The sequence below is a fragment of the Mchenga conophoros genome, linkage group LG2, assembly GCF_057382185.1.
Source record: "Mchenga conophoros isolate Kocher_MC1m ecotype Shallow Benthic linkage group LG2, M_conophoros_male_GT1.1, whole genome shotgun sequence".
NCBI lineage: Eukaryota > Metazoa > Chordata > Actinopteri > Cichliformes > Cichlidae > Mchenga > Mchenga conophoros.
This window is the reverse complement of record NC_140527.1, coordinates 33565034-33592319: the sequence shown is the minus strand read 5'-3', so window position 1 is coordinate 33592319 and position 27286 is coordinate 33565034. Positions and strand designations below refer to the sequence as shown.

At 40.0% G+C, this 27286-nt stretch overlaps 1 protein-coding gene across 1 annotated transcript in view; it reads left to right on the top strand.

Annotated features, from left to right (window-relative positions):
- The window catches only part of tsc22d3 (TSC22 domain family, member 3), a 32458-nt gene extending 5383 nt beyond the window's left edge, over positions 1–27075 (top strand). Inside the window, exons 2-3 of the mRNA XM_085296380.1 lie at positions 24807–24858; positions 25434–27075. Of these exons, the coding sequence (XP_085152506.1) occupies positions 24807–24858; positions 25434–25703 (322 nt within the window). The 3' untranslated portion in view covers positions 25704–27075. The remainder of the gene's footprint in view (positions 1–24806; positions 24859–25433) is intronic.
- The last annotated feature ends 211 nt before the right edge of the window (positions 27076–27286 follow it).

Sequence of the window (27286 nt, the reverse complement as noted above, 5' to 3'; positions counted from 1 at the left end):
TCTACACAACACTGGATCGATTCTTATACATTTCAGCAGAATATGAAAATACATTTTCATTCATTTTAACTCCATAACAGCATTTCTTCTCAGCGGTTGTTTAGTCTTGCAAGGAAAACAATATGCACTGGGACCATGCTCTGTTTTTATTGTGCTTCTTTAAAGACACGATTGAAATGTGATGTTTATGTCAGATCCATGACATACACATACATGACACAATAACTGTATAGAAACAACATAGGGAGGTGGGAGGAGAGGATGAGGTGCTGAATAACATTTAAACATCAGGACAAGTCAAATTATTTAATAGATTTTCATCTGCAGGCTTTACAATAAAAGGATACCTTCTTATTTTAAACCCTGTGTGTTTAATTTTTTTCTGTAGATAATATTGTGGTGATGTAGCTGAGTTAGCAATGTTGAGGATGTAGAATGGGGTAAAGAAAAAAAGTGTTTCTTCTCTTTTCTCTGTGGTGGTGTAGATAGTGCCATTTACCAGTTCACTATTAAATGGGGGGAAATTTAGAACCTAGAACACATGTTTGTCTTATAAATACTTACAAGCTGTAACAGGCCTCATGATCAGAGTGGAACAAGCTGCTGTAACAGTATTTAAAATCGAATTCTACATTTCTTTCACTGCTACAGAGAAATTCCATGAAGGTGTAGTAGACAGATAGATATGAAGTGTGTAAGGATTCATTGCTCATTTGCTGGAGATAACTGTCCCTGTATTACCCGCATTAAAGATTTGGTAATGACATTTGAAAAAAATCTAAATCTAGGGTTTTTTTTTTGTACTTTTGCAACAAACCAAATCAATCACCAATCAAATCTCGAGCGAATGCAGGCTACAGAAGTGATGGCAGGGAGAGCTAAAGGAAAAGAAAGAGTCTGAAGTAGGTTGTCAGACAGGGATCTGGGACTAAGACAAAACATGGTTAGCTAAGAATAGCAGTGCTGTTGACATTTAGTGGATATAAGATATAGGCAGAGTGCAGCTGTCGTAGGAGAGGTAACACTGTTTTTCTATAGCTACAGGAAGTTATTAATAATTGAATGAAGTATAGGGAACTTTAAAAAAAACATGAGCAGTCTTTGTTTTACTATCGTTTTATGGGTTTCCTCTATAACATAGACTTTGACCACTTGTGTCTTGGAAGCAAAAAAGCAATTCTGGGAACATAAGGTGGAGATAGAATATTGGAAACCAGCAGATTTTCTCACACACATTGGTATAGATTTGGCATGTATAAACCTGTGATTTATTTACTGAGGGACCAGGTTAGAGAGAAATGGACAATAATGGCTTTATAATGTACTTCTCGACCTACTACCTTACTGTGTTGTTACTACATGAATAGGCTGCCTTGGGTACTCTGCCAGAGAACGTCTGGAACCATCACTGAATGGTTTGTTTGCAAGTGTTTGTGCGTGTCTGCCCATATAAAATACATGACAATGCTCTATTACTGGACTAATCTGTCTGTTGTATTAAAAATGATAATCAAGTTGCTAATCCTTGTGAAGACTGCACACAGTGAAGTGTGCATGCAATTCCCAAAATAGGCAGGCATACACACACGCGCGCTATAAATTCCATCATTGCCAACACTTTCAGCAGACAGAGATCAGTGTTTGTTAACTCAGAAATCCACAGACAAACCCTGCACCACAGGTTGATGCAACCTCTGCTGCGCGGGCCTTTCTTTACCAACACTGCTGTGGTTTCATTCAGTTGTCCTTAGCAACAATACAAACATAGGATGTGCATCAGATGTTTGTTATGATATCTTTCTGTTCATTGACTTTTGCTTGCTGCAAAAGCTTCTCTTAATGCAAAGAACCTGGAGACTGATATTGGAATAAATAAAAGGCGTTTCGTTTTTGTGTGAATAAATATGCTTCCTGTCAGTGAGGGTTTCTGAAGACTTTTTAACATTTTGCAAACAGGTGTCCTGAGGCTGCTGTCTAACTGATTGCTTCAGATTTTCCAGAGAACTGAGACACAAGGCACTCTAACAACACAAGCACACCCACACATAAGCACCCTGGCAATGGAGGGCGCAAAGGTGACCCATAGCATTATCCACGTGCAGAATGCAGCACACTGAGATGACCCATAGCATTATGCTGCTGGGTGACACATCACCACAGCAAAATCCAGCTAAGCTTCTTTGTCCTGTGTGTCACCGAGTGTAGATACAACATGTACCAGATATTGGATTAGAAATCTATAAGTAACGCCTACTGTCATCTGAGACAGATCAGATCAAGATCAGTGACTATACTGAGCAAGTTTCAAGTCTGTGTCAGGCTCTGAGCATTCTGATGTAACACAAATGAAAAGAATGAAAAAGCAATTTTAAAATGACAGCACAAGCTTCATTAGTTATGAAATGCCTGTCAGTGATGTAAGCTGTCACCAGATGTGATTTACTGCGTAAAACCACTGGAATTGTTCTTTGACTTGCTTAGATCATGATCGCAGTGATGTTGCAGTTATAAATCACCAACTATCCAATATCCAAGGACCAAATATATAGACAGTGTTTTGTTTTCATTTAAAAAAATATGTGTAATTAATGCCTGGAAGCTTAGCATCGCCACATTAATATGATTTAAAAACATATTCCTAGGTATTTTGGGGAAGACGGAGAGCAACCACAGGAATCGATGCCCTTTCATAGTGACTATTAACAGGAAGAATTTAAAAACAGTACCACCCATCCATTAAAGTTGTTTCTTCAATCATTCTTGAGTTTGTGCAGCTGTCTTTGTTGATGCCTGTTTTATTTGATGTGTCTCTTCCCTCTTTATTCTTGTTTATTCCCTTTGTCATTTTCTTCATTCTTTCATTCCTCATCTTAGTTACTCCAGATAGCAGTTATAGGAATTACATAAGTGTGCCGGAAGATGGGTGGGGTGTGTGTGGAGTGACCATGGCTTGCACTCCGTGCCTTATCTGCTTGGACCATGACTATGGCGCCTAATTAGATAATAAGGAAGCCTGTCAACACTTGCCATCACACACTCACACACACAAGGTTCTGCACTTAAGTGTGAGTCACAGTATCGCAGACAGTCAATATAATAATTATACAATTTAAGTAGACATTAAACTGTAATATAGCTTGTATAATGATCGATAGCCAGGGTGCACTGTGATTCAAAAACATCTTTTGGTACAGCGAGTTAGTAAAGGAACAGAATATAGATATTAGCAGTGTAATGTAGATAAAGGGAAGCTGAAATGAAGGCGTTGGTAGAGTTGTGCTCTCCACACCATTCAGGCTGAGCGAAACAAGCTGCTGGCTGGGGGGGGGTGGTAAAATTTTCATTCTGCCCTATTTTCATTAGCATGGGAATCCCAGTCTCTTTCTAATCTCTGCATGAAAAGTGAGACTGTGGGAACCCACCCTGCTTCTGAGGGCCAAGTTTGAAAGAAAGATCAGTAGAAACAAATGGTGTGTCTGAAATTCAAGGGGAACTTGCAGTTTTGCTGTCCTCTGTATTATATGTCTATGTGTGTGTGTGTAAAAGGCAAAAGAACATCTTTATGCATCCAAATTGAAAAAAAAAATTGGCCTTTGTAAGTTCTCGTGAAATTTCACATTTTTCACATTTTAGTCTGGAAAAGTTAGAAGGTGTGTAATACGCTGGCTTTAATTGGGATTCATTCAAATGTTACATCGATTGGTTTCTCCATGCATAGCTGTTCCATAATCGTACATGTTTGTATCTAACACTGACGCAGTGTGGGATACCACAACAGTTGGCTACACAATGCAGCCCAACAGTGCTTATCTTATTTTCTCTGGGTACTGTTCACATGCAGGTTGAGTACATGATGTTCCCTGACTGCTTTCTCACACACACACACACACACACACACACACACACACACACACATAGATACATATAGTCACAATTGCACAGGAAAAAGACTGAAAAGCAGTAAAATTAAGAATCACCTAAGACCTTACCTTTTCTGACCTTGAAGGAAACACAACTGTGTACAGCCTAACAAAAACACACATGCACACCCCTAGACACACACTTACACAAGCCCTTTAAAATGTCTTTAAGCCTGCAAGGCATGGAGGTAGCATCAAACAAAGTTAAACAAGGGTGTTGCCACAGCCCAATGCTGAGAACTGTTCTTAAAGACTCTAGGAAAACAGTTTCTTCTCTGAACCTCAGCAGGTCGTAAAGCCCTTCCTTCCAGGACGCAGGAAAGGTTAGAGCACCAAGACCAATCACATGTTCTATTTTTGAAGTAACTGGACATTGGGAGTTTGGCAACAGACGGTGTTTTCCTTTTCTGACTACACTTTGGTGCTCTCTAGTAAACATTTTGGAGTCCTCGGGGTGGAGGTGTAATTTAAAATCCCTGCATTTTCCCAGCATTTCTCCCCCTGTCATGCAAATGGTAAAACAGCAGCGTCTGTGTTATGAAGAAGCATGAAAGAAACTCATTTTGGTCAAAGAACTTACAGCAAACCGTTATGCAACACAAAGTTGAGTAATTATTATGTTGTTTTGCACATTAAACAATTTTTTAATTGAATATATGTGTGAAATTGGTTTATATGAGCATCTCCAACATCTGCTACTCATCACACCTAAGTGGTGCTTTAACATTTAGTTTAATTAATGCTTTATAAAGTATTTCCCTAATTTTGAGTACATCACCACAACGGCTTTTACCTTATATGTTGGAGCTCATGTCTTACTGTAATTGCATCATTAATTTTAGTCCTGGGCAGCATGGCGGTTGGCACATCACCTCACACCAAGAAGGCCCTGGGTTTGATTACACTGGCTGGCTGGGGGCCTGAGTCAGTTTGGGTATTCTCCAGGTACTCTGGCTTTCTCCCACAGTCCAAACACATCCACATTAAGTTAACCAGTGACTCCAATTGGCTGTAGGTGTGTGAGTGGTTGGCTGTCTCTCTGTGTTAGCTGATATTAGCGCCAGCCCTCCATGACCCTGAATTTGATAAGGAGAAGAAAATAGAAAAATGGAAATTGAGTCTTTGCATGGCAATGAGATGATAACAAAAAAAGCCCTGGACACTTCATATAGCTGTCTACAGCTATCAAGATAGAAACTGAATGGAGAACATGGTGGGCAACATGCACCTGAAGTAGTGCAATACATTTTCTTCAACAAATAACATTCAAGTAATTCAATTCTATAAATGAACCAGAAACAAAAGCATACAGTGGCAGAAAATTCAATTTAATGTAACTGAAACTGATTAAAGTTTAAAGCATACATTCTTAAAACAATGCTGGTGAATTTACATGAAACATCAACTCTGACTGTAATATAATAAATATGGTTTCCTGTTTGTACTGGTGCCTCAAAATTCCCAAAGACTCTTTGACTTCAGGGCTTTTTACATAAGTGAACACGGGCTTTGTGAAAAAGGAAAATCGAGTGGGCAAAAGAAACAAGGAAGCCTGAAGTGAAAAATAGAATTAACCAAACTGGCAAAGAAAAATGATGCACTGGAAACTTTGTAAAGTACCATTTTTTTTTCCTGTGGTGACAGCACACAGGGACTCACAGCCTATGACAAAACAAAGCTGATGAAGTACAACCCAGCCGTGGCTTTTGAAATCTAGTCACTTCTCCTCACTAGAACTTTGACTGGGAAAAAAAGAAAGTTATACTGCACTGAGGATTAGTTTGGGCCTTCTGAAAGACAACATTGGTGGAATAAAAAGAAAAAAAAGGTGGACCTGTTCTGCCAAGCACTTTCTCTCTCTCTCAATGTGCCTTGCTGGCAGTCAAGAGGCTGTGAGTGAGCAAAGAGAAAAAATGAACGTATGTGCCAAGTTTCAGTAAGTCTGTGATTGTTGCTGGCTGCTCCCCAGCAGAGGGAGAAAGAGAAGGAAGCGAGAGAGAGAAAGACTGAGAGTGAGTCCCAAATGAGCTACAGTAACAAGATGCATCCTGTCCAAGACCTCTTTTCTTTTTCTTTGTGCCACGGTGTTTTAAATGAGGCAGTTGTAACATAAGAGCAGTTTAGACCGGTTGTATCTAACTTAGCCCTGTTCCTCCTTCCCCTGTCATATTACTGTGCCATCACAAGGGGCATTTAGCACCAGTGACATTAAATGAACTCCTTCTGCATTCCTTCCAGTATGGAGTCATGGAGACCAGTGAGTCACAGACTCATCATTATGTTTGCATGCTGTGTTGTTTACACAATCTGGGATTAGGCTAAACAGCACATGTTACATGTTTTCAGCTGTTTTCTGGAAAACATGTACTGTAGCTGTCTCGTAAGCAGAGCGATAGAACTGTGACTTAAGAAAAACAGTGTGGGACTGGAAGGAACGTTAATGAATGAAAGAGTTTGTCCTCTCTACCCTTTCTTCATCTCGCCCTTGCAATTATCTCTCATTTTCATGTGCTAGTGCACGCCACACACACTCAGATTCCATCCAGACTGCCATCCGTATCCCTGACGCAAGTCTTTCAGGGGCCTGCAGTGTGTACAAAGACTTATTTATTTCCATCCAGAATGCAAGGTGTCATGTCAGGGGAAGTGGAACCTGCACCGTATTTGATGGAGAGAGAAATACTTAAGGTCACGACCTTACTTGTGAGTCTACGGTGTGGAAGTTGGTGAGGGTCAGGAGGTTTTCTTGTGTGAAAATCAATGTTCTTTGCTGTGAAAATGCTTGAGCCAAACAGGAAAACTGACGGTTTGCTCAATCTTCCTTCTCACGTGTCAAGTCACAGCTGTGTGTTAAGCAAAGCAAGTCTAAAAGGGTCTACAAGTCTACAAGTCCAGTTGCATTTGCAGACGTGGATAACCAGAGGAACTGAAAGCAGCAGCAGCAAAACCCTTGTCTAAACCTTAGCAGGCATCAGTTACAACATGTATGCACTCATTAAGTGATGCATAGCATGAAATGCAGGGTTCCGAAATGGCACCAGGACTGTTCAGCAACTGTGCTCCAAAAAGGCACACAGACATCCCAGCAACCCTCTGATAACCTCTGATGAGGCTAAAGACTAAAGGATCTTGTGTATCCTTTGTTGTATTTTCCAACTGACTGCATAGAATAAACATCAGCTGACATTAAAATGAAGAAAATCAGCAATTTCAACTGAGCGTGACTCAGTGGCCTGCCTGAATAATTGTTATATATATATATCTAATATATACTGCAGGAGTTGGTTAGAAATGATAGTGTCGTGTGTCTTTTTCCATCTCTCACTTCCACACGTTTGCTCATTCTGACCTTCATGTTTTTATTGATCCATCATCCTTGGCTTGCTTAGCATAGTCTAGCATTTACTTTGCTGCTGGGTACTCACATGCCAGTTCATAGCAGGGACACCATATACATACAAGAAGCTCTTACAAGTCTTTCATTTTTCCGTTGGATGTTTTTTTAGAACTCCTGGTTTAAGTATACCTTTAAAAATAGCTGTTAAATGGAAGCTGTGAGATTTAGTGTGAGCATATTACTATAATACAGCAAATATATTGTGTTGCCTGCAAAGTCCTCCTACATGATTAGTAGTTGAGCTACCAAACTGGCACAAAGGTCTCTTAGTCCCCTGGCAGTTCACATCTATATTATATATTATGATGTCATCATGTTGCCTTGCAATCACCTACCATTGAACTAAAATTGACAATTTGTAGCATTCATGCACCTGCAGCACCTACAAAAATATAATTTTAATTTAATAACAGTACCTTTGCTATGCATAATATATTATGATGTCATCATGTTACCTAGCAAAGTAAGATGCTGAACTGCAGACAGAAATTCTGCAATAAAAGAACAAACAACAGTGTGAAAATGTTGGCCAGCCCATGCATTTTCCATCAATTTGTCACAAGAATCATCAGTTTGTAATTGATCTATTTTTTCCAGATTCATTTAGTAGTTTTAGTGAGTGGTTTTGCTGTACTTCCAGGGGTTTTTTGTTCATGAACCAATGTGCTAGCCCTCTGAAGGGAAAGGATGTTATTGTAGCATGTATCACTGAGAAATTCAGAGAAACACCCTGATAAAACACAAAGCCCCTCACTGTTATTCTTTGACAGCCAGCAAGGGGAGAACATATATATAATAAAAACAAGAACACAACTGAAAGAAAAGAAAGATACTTCCACCTATTCATATTCAAATGTGCTCTCTAGGAGGAGATATCAGATTCAGCTCAGGCAGTGCTTGTCTCTCGAGTGTTTTGTTTTTCTTGCAATATTAAGAGGCAATAATATCTAGGCCATCACACTGAAAAGTGCCTTAGTAAGCACCTCTCCCGGGGCATGTCTTTTATTTCCCTCTCAAGTTGGCATCTTAACAAGCATTTGCATTTCAGTGAAACAGTTGGGAACAAATCCATTGGTTCAAATTGGATGGTCAACAGGGAACAAGCAATTTGAATTCCTCCCAAGTTCATCTTTTGGGAATCCTCGTTTTAAAATTTGTGTAATAAAATAGCAAACCCCAGTGCCACCACTGAATTGATTTTGCAGTTCACTTAATTATATATTTCTCCACACTCGTCCTTTCAGTGTGAAAGCAAACTCTTACCGGTATTCATGCCAGTGGCTTAACATCTTAGTTTCATCACTTCTGTTTTCTTTTCATCGCTGCCACCGTTGAAGTCAGATTCATATTTTAAACAAGTCTCCACATTATCTGAGGCCACAGTGGTATTAACTAGATGGAAAATGGCTCTAAAAAGTGTTAGCCTGGAGTGATGGGTTAAACAGTCCATGCCACCTGTTTTCACAGACACATTGAGACGTGCAGTAGGACAGATTAAAGACTTAGATTGTTCTTATCGTCTTGATCTCGTGATAAGAGGCTAACAAGTTTTGCAAATGTATGCACTGTTACTCCTGCACATCCTACTGAATCATCATTTGTACACGGCCATACATGTCTTGTTTAGTATATCTACTTAATATTTGGTATTGACTATAATTTTGCACATTTACAATTTAAGGTTTACATTTGTGACAGTGTTTTCCTAGGTTGAACAACTGAGTTAAAAGTTTATTTTTTTATCTGCCTAGACGTCATTCCTTTGTCATTTTAACGCACTTTTTCACGACATCTCTTCCAAACAAAACTAGTGCGCTCCTCTCAAGGTAACCCTGTTATTTGACAGTTTACCTAAAGAACTGGGAGTACAGCCAAAGCCTCCTATCAGAGGAAACACTGCCTAACAGTTGTGAAAGCCCTTTCCCTCTTTCTCCTCCTTTCTTCCTCATTTTTACATTTTCCTGTTTTGGTGTCTGGTAGCTTTGTGCTTTGCCTATAATAGAAAGTAAAGTCCTGTCCCCAGACGGCAGAGTGCAGACAAATAATAACTGGTGCACTGCGCTCTGATGGAAGGTGATACCCTGAGTTCTTGTCATCAGACCAGTTCCTGTGTCTGTTATGCATTTGTTTTGAGCTGAAAGGGTATAAAATATTAAAGCAGCAGAACATATTACAGCTAAGATTCTGTAGCTTCAGTTTCCTTTTTGAGCAAATCCTGCAAATGTAAATCGGTCCTTCAATTATATTTTGGATTTTTGAAGTAAATTATGATACATGCTCATTCATGTATTTTTGTGTTTAATTTCTCGGGGGTTCTAGTCTAAAAAACATCTATAGGTTGCTGAATGCTTTCACCCTTTCGACAGATTTGCTTTATGTTTTTAACAACAGCGTGAAAGGACGTGACTGGGCAGCATCACTTGTGTTCACCTTTATTCAGGAACACAGGCCAGACATGGTACACTTGCAAAGTCAACACAAATAGCTAAGCTCACTGAGCACAGGGCGGATGCTCTTTCACCCTAACCCCTCCCATTGTTTGTCCATATGCAGGTCACAGTTACATATACTTTATGTAATGGGCTGTCTTATCCTCTCACGGCAACACCTGTGTCAAAAAAAGGTGACTGCGTACCAGACAACACGAATATGACTAGACAGGTCAGAGACAGGATAATTATCTCAAGACAGAGTCAGGGTTAGGCCGTCCCAAAGCATACCAGTCAGATAGGATTTACTGCTCTGAGACTGTATGAAAGGACAGGAATAACAATAGCTGTTAGAGGAGGTGTGCAGTGCAGGCAGAGAGGAAGAAAAGAGGAGGAGCGAGACAGACACAAAGAGCCTAAAGACACAGACGGCAGGACAAAGGACTGTGCACAAGGTGGCAGACAAGACACAAAAATTACACTACTAAATTAATCACATTCTGGCAAGTTGCTTTTACATGTACGTCTCTCTGAAATAACGTTTTTGGCTTGGTCAGGTGCTTTTGCATCGTAAAGGTGCGCAGATACCTTGCAGGCACCACGCCGTGCTCCCGCCTTTGTGTTCAGAATGTAATTGGAGTCTTCGTGAGAACACCACAGTCATTAAAGGAGTGTGAAGAAAACAATCAGTCACACAGGCTGGAAACCGGTGATAATGGTGTGACTGTGTGTGTGCACGTGTATGTAGGTCAGGAGTTATCATGGGAACCTGCGGAATACAGGATTTTGTTTCATTTCTGCAAATTCCTGAAACAGTTCCTCAAAAATATCATATTTGGTTTTTACTGACACTGGTTTTCTGTTTGTCTAAAGTGTGGATTTACTGTAAAGACAAAGAATGACAGGTGCTGAAAAAGGGAACACAACTCTTTACTTCTTTATGATTATTAAACCAATAACAAATGTCAGCCCGATCTGATTTTGCCATTTTGAATTTTAACTATATATTTTAAATATTGCTCAGCATATTTAGATGGACGTACTGAATGTCTGTAGTCAATAAATATTGTGAGATACCTAGAGGTCTTTTGAAAAGATCTTAGGACATACCTGGCTTTGTGCGCTGTAATTGTTTGCAACAACAAAGCTGAACTCAGAGTTTGCATATCGTTCCAGCAGCATGCTTTGTTGCAGGACCGAGGCTAAAGACAGCCCTGGAACACTATGCTTTGCTGGAATGCGGTACCTGAGTGTTTGACCTCACTCACCTCTAGCAGTCTTCCCTATGATCTGCCTCAGTTCTTTCTGAATACCTTCTGCCGCACAGAGAAATGGCATTCCTAAATTACAATGCACATGCTTTATTCTGCTTTGTGTTTCCCCCAACCTTGCTGCATCTGCACAAAGTTGAGCCACTGCCATTCTGGTGGGAAGCCTCGTACATCAGCGCTTGAACTCTGTGATGTGAGCTGTCAAGATAAGGTGACAGCTTCTACTGGCTCCCAAACATTGCTTATGTCTGCAAATCTGTCCATCTTCAAAACAATAAAGGACTCTTACGCACTTCTCCTTGTCGATAGGCCAGATCTGATTAAAGATTTTACGTCAGCGTCAGGGTTCATTGCAAAAGATCACAAGCATAGCAATCACTGTCTTACATGTTCGGTTGTTGTGCACTATTAAAATAGTTTTCTAAAGTCACTGATAGCAGTGAATAAAACCACAGATTAGACTGCCACTTTTCCTAGACCTGAACTTTGAGCATTTAAAATCCAATTGTTAATCACCCAACAACATTCAGTGAAAACCCTCGGTCTTATGAAAGGTTCCCAATTATTAAAGATCTTTTCTTTCTGGTGCCTTAAAAGTGAAAGAAGTTGTATGCCAAACTCTATAAATCTGCATGTTCAGACAGCGACAGAGTGTCTAGTACGCAGGCATGCTTTTCTGTCTGTCTGTGTGTGTGTCTTAGCTTTGTTGGCATTCGTTAGTGACCCTGTGTTTTTTATGCATGTGCACATTGATTTCTGCGTAGGTCTGCTTTTCTATCTTGATGTACTTTTGTCCTTCTTGCATGCATACATATGTAGGGATCTTTTAGCGTTATTGGCATCCATGCTTCAATGCACACCTTCACATGCGCAGAAGTATGACCAGTGGCAGTACCTGTGTGGTGTGTGCGTGCAGAACAGAGTGTTCTCCAGTTTCATAAGTGAACTTTGGAACCCTTTGGTACACGCTGGAGGCGGGCCAGTTTGTCCTAGATTGTTTACCTGCGTCTTGATACAATGACTGGAATGGCAAATCATGTTTATGCTCTTGAATGCAGCTTGGAAACGGGGAAAATGACACTGCAGATAGACAATTTGTCTTGCATACTGTGACCGGCTTCAAGTTCAAGAGTCACTTAAGTGGACATATTTCCTGTTTTTTCTCTTTAAAGACATCGTGAACCTGCTGTAAGGTTATTTAAAAAGAATCTTTGTGTGGGTAAAAATCTAAGACGATGATTGATTGGTTTCAAGCTCTTTATGGCAACCATTTCCACATACAATAAAAAGATGACAACAAATAAAAGAAAACTGCTGTCAGAATGCAAACTGAGCAGTTACTAAGAGGGTTTTCTTTTAATAAGAACTGTAAAAAGACAAATTTCCTCATTTCCACGCGGATGGAAAAACCCCTAAACTCTGTCAATGCAACATGTTGTAACACTGTAGATGTTTATGTTTTTCTGGTTCATATCATTTTGTTTTTAATGTGCGATAAGATATCACATCACGTTGCGTTTATTTTAATTAATCAATGTCACCACATATCCTGTCAAGTCAAGTTCTTATCTGTTTCATTATTCCCTACTCTCCTACATGTCTACAAATGGACTGCGACCCAAATAATAAAACAAACACACTCGCACAGGCTGACAGTGAAGTTTAGAAGACTTACATCTCTGTATAAGGGGCAGGCATTTTGGCTCTTTGAGGGCAGGATAGGCTGGGGTTCCTTTAAACTCACAAACAACATTTCAGCCAATCGCAGCACAGTGCCAGCATATCACTGTGTTCCCATTACATCTGGATCACACAACAGAGTGGATGTAGATCCTTCCCCTGGCTGAGTCACATCCTGAAATAAGTGCTCTTGTGCTACAATATAAATTCTGCTGAACTGAGAAAAAAAAACAAGTGTTTGAGGTTGTCTCAGAATTTGATTTGCCTTCAAAATGTAAACAATAATTAAATGATGGGATGCTGACATCTATCAAAGGCCTATCTAACCTCCCTTTCACTGGTGCCACATTTGAAGATTTAGGCTTCAAATGCTGTACAAAACTTTAAGCACAAGTTCAACTGCAGTCTTAATGAGTGGTCCTAATGGCATCTCCATAGCTAAGGCAGACTTACACCATAAATATAATAAATACACCATGACAAACTATAAATACAATAAATACAGGGTGTGATGATTGGATATTCACGGAGCCTAGAATAACAAAAAAAAAACTTATATGTTTTTTGCAAAGATGCCAACATGCTCAAAGCTATGATCCATTTTCAATACTTTTCATGTAAATATACATACAAATACATGCATGCTCACACCAGCACTTACCAAAAAGATGCTTCCTTTTAGAATTGATACACTATCAGTAACACATCAACAGAGTGTTTTAACATGATAGTACCCCGTTACTCATCCATGTGTTAGTTTAAATACTTAGATTAGGATCTCTCTGTTGATTAAACAGACTTCCCATTAACTTTCATCAGGATATATATATATTTCAGCTTTTCTTCTGAAGAAGATAAGGCTTCTACTCAACTGCAAAATATTTTCTTTGAAGTACAACGGTGGCCAGCACATCTGGCCTTGTCCTCGTCTGTCTCAGGCCGTCCATGAGATTCTCACCATGCAGACAGGCTGAGGAAATATTGTGTACACAGTGTCCTCTCACCCTTCAGCGCTTCTCTCCCGCATTTGATCCACGCCATACCTCTGTGAGCCTGCACAGACTGAATACCCCTGTGGATTTCTTGGCTTCAACGTTAAATGGTTTGGTGATACTATTTGGAATGGGGGGGAATCAAATTAGGTGCTGAATATACATGAGTTCCCTTCACAGCTGCACTTGTATCAGCTTTCCCTTTGAGAAAAAAGTCAATGTGGCTTTCCTCAGTAAATGCCTTTAATGCAACTTTAAAGATTGGGTATATTTATGGACTTATTTACATATAAACAAGCCTAATTTCATGCAGCTGCTCCACCGATTCCAAGTCTGTAGCAATCAGTCAGAGTTTTCAATAGCATTGCCTCAAGCTATAACACAAATACCGGGTAAGATCCCTGGAGGGAACATTAAAGGCCTACATTCATTACAAATGAGAAGCGGTCCTCGCCCTGTTTCTGTTTGCGTTACTATTTCTGGTCGGAACACTTACAGTAGTGTGAAGTAGCCTGCATGTGTATGTGTAGGTGTTTGTTCCAGGAACAGTATGTGTGCTTAAGCAGTAGCTTTAATAATGATATATTCTTTTACACACTGAAAAAACTATTTTGCCTTTAAGGTGATTTAAAGTCTTGGGTAAACTGCACATCTCACCCACAGCAGATATATTACACATTATTCTATCATCTTTGTTTTGATATACAGCGTTTTGTATGATCTGAGTCATTCATGTGGTCTTGTTAAAGGAGAATAATATAGGTCGTTGGGCTTGTAGAGATCGGTGAAGCAGGTTGCGATGGAACCTCCTCAGGCTAATGGTAGGAACTTAGGAGAAAGCACCCGTGTCTTAGCTTCAAAGTAATTTTACCAAGAAATGAGTGATGATTTATCTGATATTTTCTTTCAAAAAACAGCAAATGTCTGTATTTAGTAGTTTAAAAGAATCTAAAAAATGAATAATAGCTGAATAACAGATGTAAGAGACCCCTCAGAACATAAAGTAACTGAGGCAACATAAAAGGTTTAGAATTCTTTCGAGTTCTTTTGAAAGACTTACGACATATTTCTTTGGAAACTGTTTTCCATTTTGTTGCAAGGCGGTTTGTTTGATACTCGTTTGTGTTAAAGCTGCAAATGTGCTTTTCTGTCATAATGACCGGGAATGACTTGTTTCAAATTATCCGTGGGAACTTTGTCATTGCTCCATCGTCGTGTCGCAGGTGACAAAGGATTAGCTTTAATACTCAGCGGAGAAGCCTGCTGGAGTCTGTGGGAACGATTCAGTGTTTGGATGACACTGACAGTGAGAGTTAGCAGGGTGTCCATCATCCAGTTAAATCCAGATCATGCTGACAAGGTCATACGCGCGCGAGTATGCACGTATGCAAACGTGTGACCAACTGGATTCATCAGCATACACACAGGCAAGCAAAACACAAGCAAACACATAAACACACACCAGAGGATGGCTCAATGAGGCCTAAGCTCCCTCCAGTGTTGTCCCAGTTGTTGGTGACTCGGGTCACACAGCTGCAAGCTCAGCTAGCTCAGCCTCAGCTGGAAAGCGACGAAGATGGAAAAATGAAGAAATCACAAGAAAGAATATACATAAAATGAAAGGTCGTAACATGAATATGAGGAATAGTTTGAAGAAGATGAAAAGAATAATGATACTATAAAACATGCATGTGAAAGTGAGCTAAAAAGAAAAAGAGGTTCATCTTTTCCTTATTGTTAAAAAGCTGCAGACTGCTCATTATTCTAGTCCATAAAGTATAAACAAATTTCCCACGTGTGGGACTAATAAAGGTTATCTTATCTTATCTTATCTTATAAAAAGAATAAAATATTTTTTGTAATTTTGCCTCTTTACACCATCACAGTAAATTTCAAACCAGTCAAAATGTGACTGAAGTGCATTTTCAGCTTTAACTCAAAGGGTAGAGCAAAAACATTCACGAATTACAGACAGTTTCATGGCCAGGTGAGGCCCCTTCCCTTGATATTTCATGACCACTAGTTACACTCAAGTACAGGAAAGCCAGAAGAACCTTTCCAGAAAACCTCTGAGAGTCTTCACAGGTCTGCAAAGAGGATGGACACATGAAACCAAAATGAACTTGTATCAGTTCAATGGGAATATAAAACAATGGAGAAGGAGAGAAACAAGCTCATGATGTGAAACATCAATGCATCATCTGTGTGGCATAGGCATGTATGGCTGGCAGTGGAACTGGATCACTAAGGCAGCAGGATGAATTCTGAAATGTATGGGCGTATTCTCTCTGCTCACATTCACTCAGTTGCTCTATAACTGATCAGACAGTGCACGACTCAAATCATACTGCAAAACCAGCCCGAGAGTTTCTCAAGGCAAAGAAATGTGATATTCTTCAGTGGCCAGGTCAGTCACCTGATCTCTGCCCATTAGATCATGCTTTTCAGTTATTAAAGTTAAAAGTGAAAACAGAAAGACAGACAAACAAGGAGTGGATGAAAGTGGTTTCTATTGAAGACCTGACAGAGCCCACGGGTTGTCTTTAACTACAATAATTTTGTTCTAAGTATTAAACACAGTACTTAAATTTAGCATGATTCTATTTTGGTCAACTAATTTTGAACATCTGGGAATTGGGGACTATTGATAGAAATTATTAGGAGTAATAAAGTGTTAATAAACTACTTTTTCACAAAACCTATGAATTAAATCTGAAAGTCTGCACTTCAGTCAGATCTTAGCTTTGATTTAAAATTCACTATGCTAGTGTACAGAGATATAATTAAAAAAGTGACATTAGCCAAACATTTATAGCTCTAACTGTATTTACTTATACTGTATGCTTGCCAGTGACAGCCATGATTATGATGAACATCCTGTGCTAAAATCACATTTCTAATTGCTTACTAATGTTCTAGTTGCTGATAGGGTTGACAGTAAATCCAACCAACTCCTGACAAGTTAAACCTGATACTATCATTTAGTATCAATGGATGAATGTGTGTAACAGTCAACTTTGCTGCAGATCCACCAGACTGCAGTGGATTTCAGTGAAGCCTGTGCCCATATCTAGTCCGATGTCAGCATTCCATAGTTAGACAGATTAATGGCAGTGAACTCTGCAACCCTTTGTTCTGGGATGTGATCCAGCCATGCGAAGTGTCATCCACTAGATCCAGTCTTTAAATATATACATACTTTCACGTAAACACAGAATGTTTTTTTTATCTGTCTTGGATACATATTTTTTATTTTAAATGTTTCCATTATCAACTGAACAGAATATAGTATTGGGTAGACCCATAGTTCCTTTCCAGTTTGCACCCCTGTAGCGTTTTGAGAGATCACTAAACTGCATCCATACTAGTCAGAGAGTTTGCCATCTTTCAGAGTGAACAATATGGTGTGTCTGCATGTGTGTGCGCGTGTTCTCCTCTGCCAATGTCAGTGTAAACGCAGTAAAACACAGATGGGAATCCTAAGGGCTACTGACTCGAACATACTGTTTGTGGGGGGAAGATTTGGGGCTGGGATATGAATGTTGCCTGACAGGGTTTCACCTGTGATATTCCCTTAACACAGTCCTCTAGGCCTCCGCTCTACTTCAGTATTTTCACAGTAAATTTAGCCGGAACATGTTGCTCGTTAGAATACAAGGTAAATCTTTACATTATGGCCTGAAGCTGTCTGACTTCTGCTGAGTTGCATTCTGGTGCCAGATGCTGCAAAGTCCCCACGCTTGTTAACTGCAATATACTGCACATCACCATATCTACAATAGTGCCTGTTCTTCTATTAGTTACGGTGAAAGCTACTGTAAATGAACTGAATATAATTATGTATTGGCTAAAATGAAATATAATAACAATTTCTGGTAAGCAAACCATTCAAATGGACCTTTATGTTGCCGTGGGAAACTGCATTAAGCCAGTAGTCCTTGTCTTGTCTTTTTAATGATAATGAACACAGGTTAGCACCCAGACAGCTGTTATAAAGCAAAGGAGGTTCTCTATCAAGGGACTAATCAGATAGGTACAGTTCCCTACAGATGGCGAGGACTACACATGTTCACGAACGCACACACACACCTGTTTGTTGTAGCTTCTGATTTAGTGAGATTGGGCTTTTAAAAAACAAGCGAAGAAATGTTTCTTCTTTATACTATGAAGATCACAATTAAAGCCTTTAATGTAGATAAGTAATCCCCTCAAAGTTGGTATTTATTTTTTTGCCTGTAATTTAGTAAACCTGCTTAATACAGCAGCTGGTGGCTGATATTTATATCCCAGGTGTGTAATTTCTTCCTTTTTTCATCTTTCTGTTTCACTGAAAATCAATCTAGGATTTACATCATCACTGCTCTTCTGAAATTATACGACAGCAAAAGTCATATTTACATTTTTTCCCCAAAGCTCATTCTTATTCTGTTCATTCCTTTTAAGAGTCGGGGAAACACAGTTATTCAAATTTCTTAAAGTTACTTAACACCACATGTTGTAACATGATCTACTGTCTGGTCGGTAGGAAGATTACTTTCTCGAGACATGTAATTACAGGGCACCTTTGGTGTGGCGGAAAAACAAAAGCAAGGGGCTCAAAAACTGGTTGGCACACTGTCATCTTCTTGCTTACTGCAGGCAAATTGAGAAATATGTCAGGGGGTTACATAAAAAGTAAACACTACATTAAGTGGGATATGTAATCCATACCTTACAGGACAAAAATGCCCTGAGCTGCACAAATGTGACCTTGTAAAACTGTAGGAAAGCAGGTTTCCTTGCGTGACCTTGCAGAATACACAGTGATTAAATATTACAGATTTAACATGAACTGCTCCTGAACTGCTCTGTACAGCAAAGTAAGCAGATCTGGAGGAAAGCTGTCCAAGAAAAACAACCCTGAATGCTGATAGAGATCTGTGATTGTTTGACACTGTGAACTGAGTTAACCCGAAATTCCTCTGCTACAAGGAAATATAGATGGCAATTTGTTAATTTCCAAGCAGTGTGGTAAAATTAACCGACCAATTATCAGTGCTGACTAAAAGCTTATTGCCTTTATATTTTATTTCCTTAAAATATGCCACAGACTCCCATTTCTGGATGAAGATGGATGAAGCTTTCTGTCTGATAGCCCTACATATGCACTGGAGATTTGCTTGAAGAACTGGTTTCACATACTGTCCTGTTGTGTAAAACCACACTCGTCTGTGTATCACAGTCTACAGACTATCAAATGTCTTGTCAACAGACTGGATTAAATGGAGACAGACATGCGAGACACTTACATGGAGCTGTCAAATTAAAAAGAAACTAGTTATGCAAAGCGTGGGTTCATTTTGGTGTTACACCTTTAACAACAGCAGTAGCTCTTCAAACATTTACACCCTTTGATTACAATGAAAGCATACTGCAGTTGACAAACCCAGCAATTAAAAGTACTTTGGGATTTTTTAACTCAAGTACATGATAAGGCATGTTGCATAAGAGGCAGCTGAGCTAAGTTATATGCAAATTACAAGGAGTTGTGTAATGAGGTGTCCAAAAAACTTGTTTTGTGGTGTAAAGGTTCATTACATTAACAAGTTTGTTTCACACCATAGGAGAATGGCCCGATTATATTTTTATTGCACTTATTATGGCCGATTACATGAGGTAAGGAGACAGGCATGATGATTGTTCCCTTTAGGTGCAGTCAGAGAAATACCTTTTGCTTTGTTTGCCTCAAAGAGGCACTCCAGTGATTTAGAGATGAAACCGCTGGCGCCATTTCAGCAAACTGGCATTTTCATTGTAACTCTGAGGCCATTGTATTCAGCCAGATTGGAGACGCATCATACAAGTGTCAGCCTGAGCATGGCACTCACAGCTATGGCTGCATATCCAGAGGTTTCGCCAGACCTCAATTGTCTCTTTGTGCTCTGAGAAAACAGCTGCTGAGAGCAAACAACAGCAGAACAGTGAGCTAACACTAAGAGGGCTTTCGACTCTTGAACAGCCTCTTCATTTGGAAGCCAGAATGGGACAGTCTAAGACGCGTCCTGCTGAAGTTGCCCCTCTTGGGGCACGGCCACCCTCCCCTAGGTCGGTGTGCGCCCTCCGGCTGGCCGAACAATCCCAGAGATTCTGCTGTCACTACCAGCACTTCAACTTTCCTGAGAGACCTATGAGCTACTCACCCCCTTACTCACCGAGTCTGTTCAAGAGGCCAGATCGGCGGTAAGTGGGGGCGGCCGAGGACAGTAGGAGAATTTGTCTTGCTTGTGGTGTGGGGACATTTGCCAGGCTCGACAGTAACATGTGTCGGTGACAGATGCTGGCAGCTTGTCAACATCTAAATGATATAGAGTTGTCATTGCAGTATTTTCAGCAGTTACAATCCTTAAATGAAACGATTGCCGTTACAGTTTTCATAATGTTCAATCTGCTCATGTGGTGAGAAACAGCACTAGAAGAAAATGCTGCAGCTTCAGGCTCATTATCAGATGTACTTATGGGGATTACTAGAGTAACACGTTCGTTTGGGGTGTTATTTTGGACTGTTGCTCGTGGTGACTTTGAAAAATGGATTTTTGTGCCCGCGGCACTGAAAGCGGGAAAAGTGATATCACTACCAGTCCTTGGATAGCAGTGTCAATCCTGTCATCACTCTCTGCCTGCACAATATATCACATAAAGAAATGTTACATTCAATACCAGGGCATGAATTTATTGAAACATCTCATGAGAGAGACCATGGCCATGTGCCCTATTGTTATTCATGGCTCAAGAGTCTGAGGTGATGAGATAATAACGACTGCCTCTGGGTGTCCTAGTGTATGAATGAGTTCAGTGTGAATTCAGTATTCATTGTTTGTAGCTGTTCTTGTTGCCCACACTGCCAGCTTCCTCTGAGATAGCCTCTGGCTGCAACCTTTGGCATGCACGAGTATTGTCGGGCCACACTCTTATCCACGCTATGCATTCCTAATTGGCCCAAAAATAATTTTTCTTCTGTATATATTTTCTCTGCAGTATTATGAATAGCTTCAATTTGACGGGGAAAAAGTACAACTCCTAAAATGCTGTTCATAACAAAAAGCTGGAAGGCTGGTATTATGTGACGGCCTTATTCTTTTGAAGCCATCAGTACAGATGAATCATGGTATTATATAATGGAGTTGGCTCTTGCGCAGGAGACATCTGATGGAAACTGTGGGCCATCGCCTAGCTCCAAAATGACTCACTGAATTGGGCACACGCCGAAATTGTTAGGCATTAGGTGTTCCACGGAAACACGAGGGTATTTATTTTTTGAAAAGGCAGGAAAAATCTGTATTCCTCTTGAAAGGAGGAATTTAATCAATATTTTCCATCACTTAAATTTGTATCAGAGCGATTCTAAAGCTTCTGTAGTAGGAAAAGCAGGAGACTCAGTTTACACTGTGATCATCTTACCTAATGCGGTTCATTGGTTATACTGTGCTGGAAGGCTCCCCACTGTGTAGGTCCTATCTGTGCATCTCAGCTGAAGACATTCGCTGTGACTCCTTCCTCCAAAATGGGACTATCACTGCTGGGCAGGGTAATTCACCTGTCTCTCATTGCTCGAAGCGGGCTGGATATTAAACCTGGCAGCTGAACTGTCGCAGCACGAAATCTGAGACGACAGGCACGATGGGCCCTAATACCCAGTCACTGTGCTTTCTGCTAAGCCTTGTTAGTCCAACCAGAAGTCCAACCACTTTAATTGTTTTGTTATGTAACACAACTCCTTCTTCTCCTCTTTCAAAAAAACAGAAGGAAAAAAAAGGAATTTGGTTTTTAAAGTTATAAAAAGTTAGAGGTCTGGGATTATTTAATATTTTAAATGCAGGTCCACGGTCTTTAGGCATGTGTGATCATGCAAAAAATATCTTTGGACTCATAATTGAATTATTTTATTCAGATAACATCCTAATTTTTTTTTCTGTCCTTATTTAAATAGACCTAATATCCTTTTGAAAGATATGACTGAAAGGATGTGGATTATGAATGAGCAAAATTTAATAGAGTTGATCCCCTCAGCAGGGAATCTGCATAAAAGTTATCCATGGTTGAATATTCCACAAATTGATGTGCCTGTAGAAGAATTGTTATGCAGAGACTCTTTAATAAAATTGTAATTGGCTTATTATCAGTATTGAATCAGATAATTGCAACAACAAAATGGAACATAATGTGACAGCTGAGAAGTGCCGGGAAATTACATTAAAGCTATTAAAACCTGCAGCGAAAACAAGGTCTATTACGCAATAATAGCAGTGGGTAATGCGATGGAAAAAATGGGATGACAGCAGGTGTTCTCTCTCTGTATCCTTTGTAGTTATCCTATGTGACAAATGACTTATTATTTTATGCTTTGTGTGGATGCATTTGAGCTTCATGTGGTAACATGCCCGTTCGAAAAGGTCTCGCTTAGAGAGCGTTGCAAATTGATGTACTCCAGTAAGAGGTTGTTGATGCTTGATGTAACTACGCAGGGGTGGTCAATTAACTTTCCCAAGGGGGCCACATGAGAAACTGGGACTGTTGTGGAGGGTAGTACTAATAAGCTGAACTCAATTTTGCTCAATATTAATTTTATCACTTTAAAAGCTTGTTGGTACAGCCCTCCACAACAATCCCAGTTTCCCAGTGAGCCCCTTGGGAAAATTAATTGCCCACCTCTGCTACAGAGGTACAGATCACCCATTAAATATCCTGCAGTATGTTGTTTATTGGCTGAGACAATGGACTGTAGTGTGATAAAAACTAAAAGGAACAAGAAATGATGTGGTAGGCATATACCATATGAACAAGTAGGAGCTAAGTCCTTAACTATAAATATAGAATGCCATTTGAGAATTTCCAGAACTGGAAAAACAACCTGGAAATGTACGGTGTACGGAAAATTCCCAAGGAAACACCAGGTTCCCTCTAATTAATTTTGTTGCCCAAGTGCACTGTAGTCTACATTTTCACCACTAGAGTCCGGTAGAGTTCAGACATAGACTGATTGGAAATTTACCTGTGGATAGGACGGAAAAGTACCTATACATGTGCATATGGTACGTGTGGATGGTGCAGGACATTCCGTTAGAGCATATACTGTGAAAAACTCCAGAGTATCATCAACCAGTCATGTGAACAAAATGTGAGGGTTTTTTTCTTTTACATGTCGGTAACACTGTCAGTACTGACATGTAAAGTAACTCGATAAAAAAAGAAATTAAAAAAAAAAACAATCTTCCTAAGAAGTCACATTAAAAATCACTTGTTAAATAAGCCCGTTTAATAAATTAGCCATATGACAGTATAAGGAAAAACTTTTTGGCTTTATTTACATCAATCGAGGGTTTTAATTTGCTGCAAGAACGAGTAACAGTGCAGGCTAACGTGTTCAGATAGTTTGTTTTCTACTACTTGTTGCAGCTTTGCGGATTTCGGTTTGTGGGTTCGCAGAGACTCACGAGAAGTTCAGCAGCGGGGCAGAGCTGACGCTGCCTTCAAATGCTGACGTTTAAGCTCGGCATTTGGAGTAGTAACTGTTTACTAAAAGGGTAATGAAACCTAATTGTTTATCGTGACTGCTTTGCTTTAACTGGTGCACGGCTAAACTATCAAAAAGGTTTACTGATGAGAAGTGATTCAAGACCCACATCAAGCTTATATTTCTTTCATTTTAAAGGGTTATGATTGCTTATATAAGTGATAAGTATTATATACCTTATATATATAAGGTATATATATATATATATATATATATATATATATGCATATGCAATAATTATCATATAGCCATGTTAATGATCTGATAAAACAGATAAAAGGAAGGATGCAAAATTAATGCATCACTTTAGTATTTGGGATTTTTATTAGTTCTGAACGTCATTGCATCATGCTTATCCTGATTATACTGAACCTGCAGAGGAAAAAAAACATAAAAAGTAGTTAAATGAAGACCAAACACATAATCAATGCTACAGCCAATCTTATGATCAAGGTATTGAATGATCACTACGTGACCTATGGTTTAACTATTATGTCAAAAAAACAACAAAAATGCTGAGGTCGTGGCTGTTTATCAATCTCACACTGTTCTTGTTTTTTGCTCATGACACTGGAAGGCACCAAAAAGAAAAAAACTGCCCCCCTCCCTTCACCCCTCCTTCTCAGCTTATTTGACTAATTCATGCACGCGTCATGTGACGTCAGAACGGCAGTCGTTCAAATACTGGCCGGTGGCAGAAATAGCATCAGACAGTCGCTTGTAAAAATCCGCGAAGCTGACAAACCCGACACAGCACTGCGCTTAGCCCGAAGCGAGTTAGTGCATCGTTGCTAAAGACGAAACAAACCCGGATCCCTATTTAGCTGATCAACCAGCCGCAAACGTGGCGAGAAATATTATCCAAACGAGTCTGGTACTCAACATGAGCACGGAGATGTTCGCTAAAACACCAATGGAGGTTGCCGTCTACCAGTTGCATAACTTCTCCATCTCTTTCTTCTCCTCTTTACTCGGAGGAGACGTTGTTTCGGTCAAACTTGACAACAGGTAAATGGTCATCAAATACTTGAATACGGTTCTTTTTTATTTATGTGTGAGGTTTTACCAAACGTTCGTCTGTTTTGTTCTTTTTCTTTTATTTCCTCATTCTGCTTCAATACTGAATGCTTTGCTGGTGGTTCAAAACACATTTATGTGCTCGATTTCTGATGTTAAGAGTTCCCAAATGCTTTCTGCTGAGCTGTGTTTCTCTCTGCTGCCTTTGTGGACTTTGAACAGATATCTGTTCTGCCCTATTTGCCTTATCGCTAGCTGGCTGCCGCATACTCAGTAACAAGGTTACACTGAAACCTAAATAAAACCTTAATCTGACTCCAAAAGCAATTGACGTGTAGTTTATGTTTGGCAAAAGTAGCCAAGATACCAGCGGAGCAAACGGTTTTCATTTCCGTTTGGAATGCTTTCTGTTTCACCTTAGTAACCCTGGGAATTCCCAGAATTGGAGCGACATGTTTTCTTTGTTTTTCTTTTGTGGAATATGAGGTGACTTGAAGAGTTTTAAGTTGCAGAATGTTAATTAATGGGCTCTATTTCTTCTCTTTTGCAGTGCCTCTGGTGCTAGCGTTGTGGCCATCGACAACAAAATCGAGCAGGCCATGGTAAGCTAATAACACACCAGCCACTACACCGAGATGCATTACACATGCATGCAGTGTACAAGTAGCATAGCTGTTTCCTTCAAAGTGATAATAACCACAAAGTTAAAATGTTAATTCTGTATCACAGTAGATATTTTCCCTCCCAGACCTTAAAACTGTGAGATTTTGCTAGATTTCTTTACTAAAGGTTAATTCATACATCAGAACAGTTATAATCAACGACCGCCCAAAATACAGTTATGTAAAATCAGCTCTGTGAAGTGTCTAGGAAGTCCCTGCAATGTGACCGTAGCACAGGCTGCTGCACGCTTTATTGACGTGCAAAGTAGTAAACGTGCAGGAATGTGCACCTTTGAGTTAAGTAACATGTGAACTTTATTGTGCCTGCTAGATCACAAGAAGTACATGTGAGACTAGGAGTAAAATATAGTAGCAGATATCCTCTAATGGAAAAACTTGGCTGGCAAACCCAGTCCTTCTTTTAGACTGTGCAAGCAATCAAACCAGCCTTGCAGGCTGTAACAGTTGCTCTGTTTTATGTACCTAAACTAACCTCTCTTCTTTTGCTATGACAGGACCTTGTCAAGAACCACCTGATGTATGCAGTGCGTGAGGAGGTGGAGATCCTCAAGGAACAGATCAAGGAGCTGGCTGAGAAGAACAACCAGCTGGAGAGAGAGAACTACCTGCTGAAGAACCTAGCCAGTCCAGAGCAGCTGGAGAAGTTCCAGTCGCGCATCCCGACGGATGTGCTGTTACCCCTGGACAATCAGAACATCCAGGGCACTCCGGAACAGCAGCAGCAGCAGCAGACCTGCAACCACAGCACTGGTTCTGCTGTATAAGTGGCTCTGCCTTGGGGCGGGCAGAGCCACTGTCTCTTTCCAATTATGGACCTCCATTTGAATGAAAGCGTCATTAAATCGCTGCCGCAGAGATCTCTTCAAAACAATGAAGGTGAAGCATCTGGGCTTTAAATGATCGATGGGACACAAACGAACTGTTGACACTGATAAGCACAGACCAGAACTGAAGACGCTCTGACCGGTGCCATGTCAGGCCCGTCCTCTGATACCGTCCAGCTTTTTGTCATGTTCCCTCTAATGTAGACGAAAGTGTTAAGAGTAGCGAGAAGGTTCTGACTAGACACAGTCGAGAACTTGCTGACAGAGGGCGGCTTTCCCTGCCTAGCCTAACCCTTCCAATAGGTGAGAAGGTGTTGATCGGGCTGGCCCTGCAGGTGCTTGACTTGGAAAAGTGTGGAGAGTTTGCTCTTCCATTACTCACAGGAAACCCATCTGAGACGGCCCTCCAGGTCTCAGTGAGAGGTGCCCCATTGCGTGGATTTGTCTCAAAAGCCTTGCAGCAGTACATTTCAGCCTCATAACAAAGACTTTACCTGTACCGACAATGTATTGCTGATGTGTTTGTGTACATCCGAGCATAACACCAATAATTAACAGAATAAGCTGGGCAACAGAGGTAGAGGTCAGTACAGATTAATGTTTTTAGAGCTGGTGAACCGATCAGTATACTGTTAATGATTCAAAAAGTGTAATTTTGTATTGCCTGCAGTTGGGGCTTGCTGCTTATGGGGGAAAATTAATCCTGCTCTGTTTTTGTTTTTGATTTTGGAACAAAAATCAGTCGTTTGTAAAGTAGGAACATTGTGTTTTTTCTTCAAACGTTTCTTATTTTGTAATATATGGTGCATATCTGTTTTCCTAACTCTTGACGGAATAACTACAATGTACATAGAGTTTAAAAGTCCTGAGATTAACATAGTATAGCTTGCTTGCAAGCAGACACCTGCATTTCTCGCTGCAGATGCACTCCTGACTGTAGCAGCGTCATCGAGCATCTGGCCTGTTTACCTGCTCAGATGCCAACTCGAAAACAATGGCATGACAACAGTGCCTGTAAAGAAAGAGAGGAACGCATTCTCACACTGTCCTCAGTTGCTGCTGTTGTTATTGTTGTTGTTTTCTAGCTACCAAAGACTCGTTATGTTTTCCACACAACAGCAGACGCTGAGCAAACTAGGACCATGTGCAAAACTTCACAGGGAGAAGTCTTCGTCGTAACTAGAGCTGACCTTTGTATTTGTTTTGTAAAAGATGACTGTATTGTTGCTGTAATGTATCCTCAAGAGTTGTTCACTAGATGTTTGGATACAACTGCACATTTGCAATAAACCTTGTTTACATTATAAAATAAGCTGACATTGTCGCTCTCTCTCTTTTTCTTTTTCTAAATTAAGTCTGCCCTTCGGTTCATACTATATAGTGTCTGTAGTTTTTAAGTAGGGCTGGTAGTGTTAGTACTAAGAATATCATCCCATCACTAAAATGTCATGTGGTACCATCACATGCTTTTGTTGCTGAATTTTAGTAATAAGAGTGGGATACATTCAAGAATGGCTATCTTT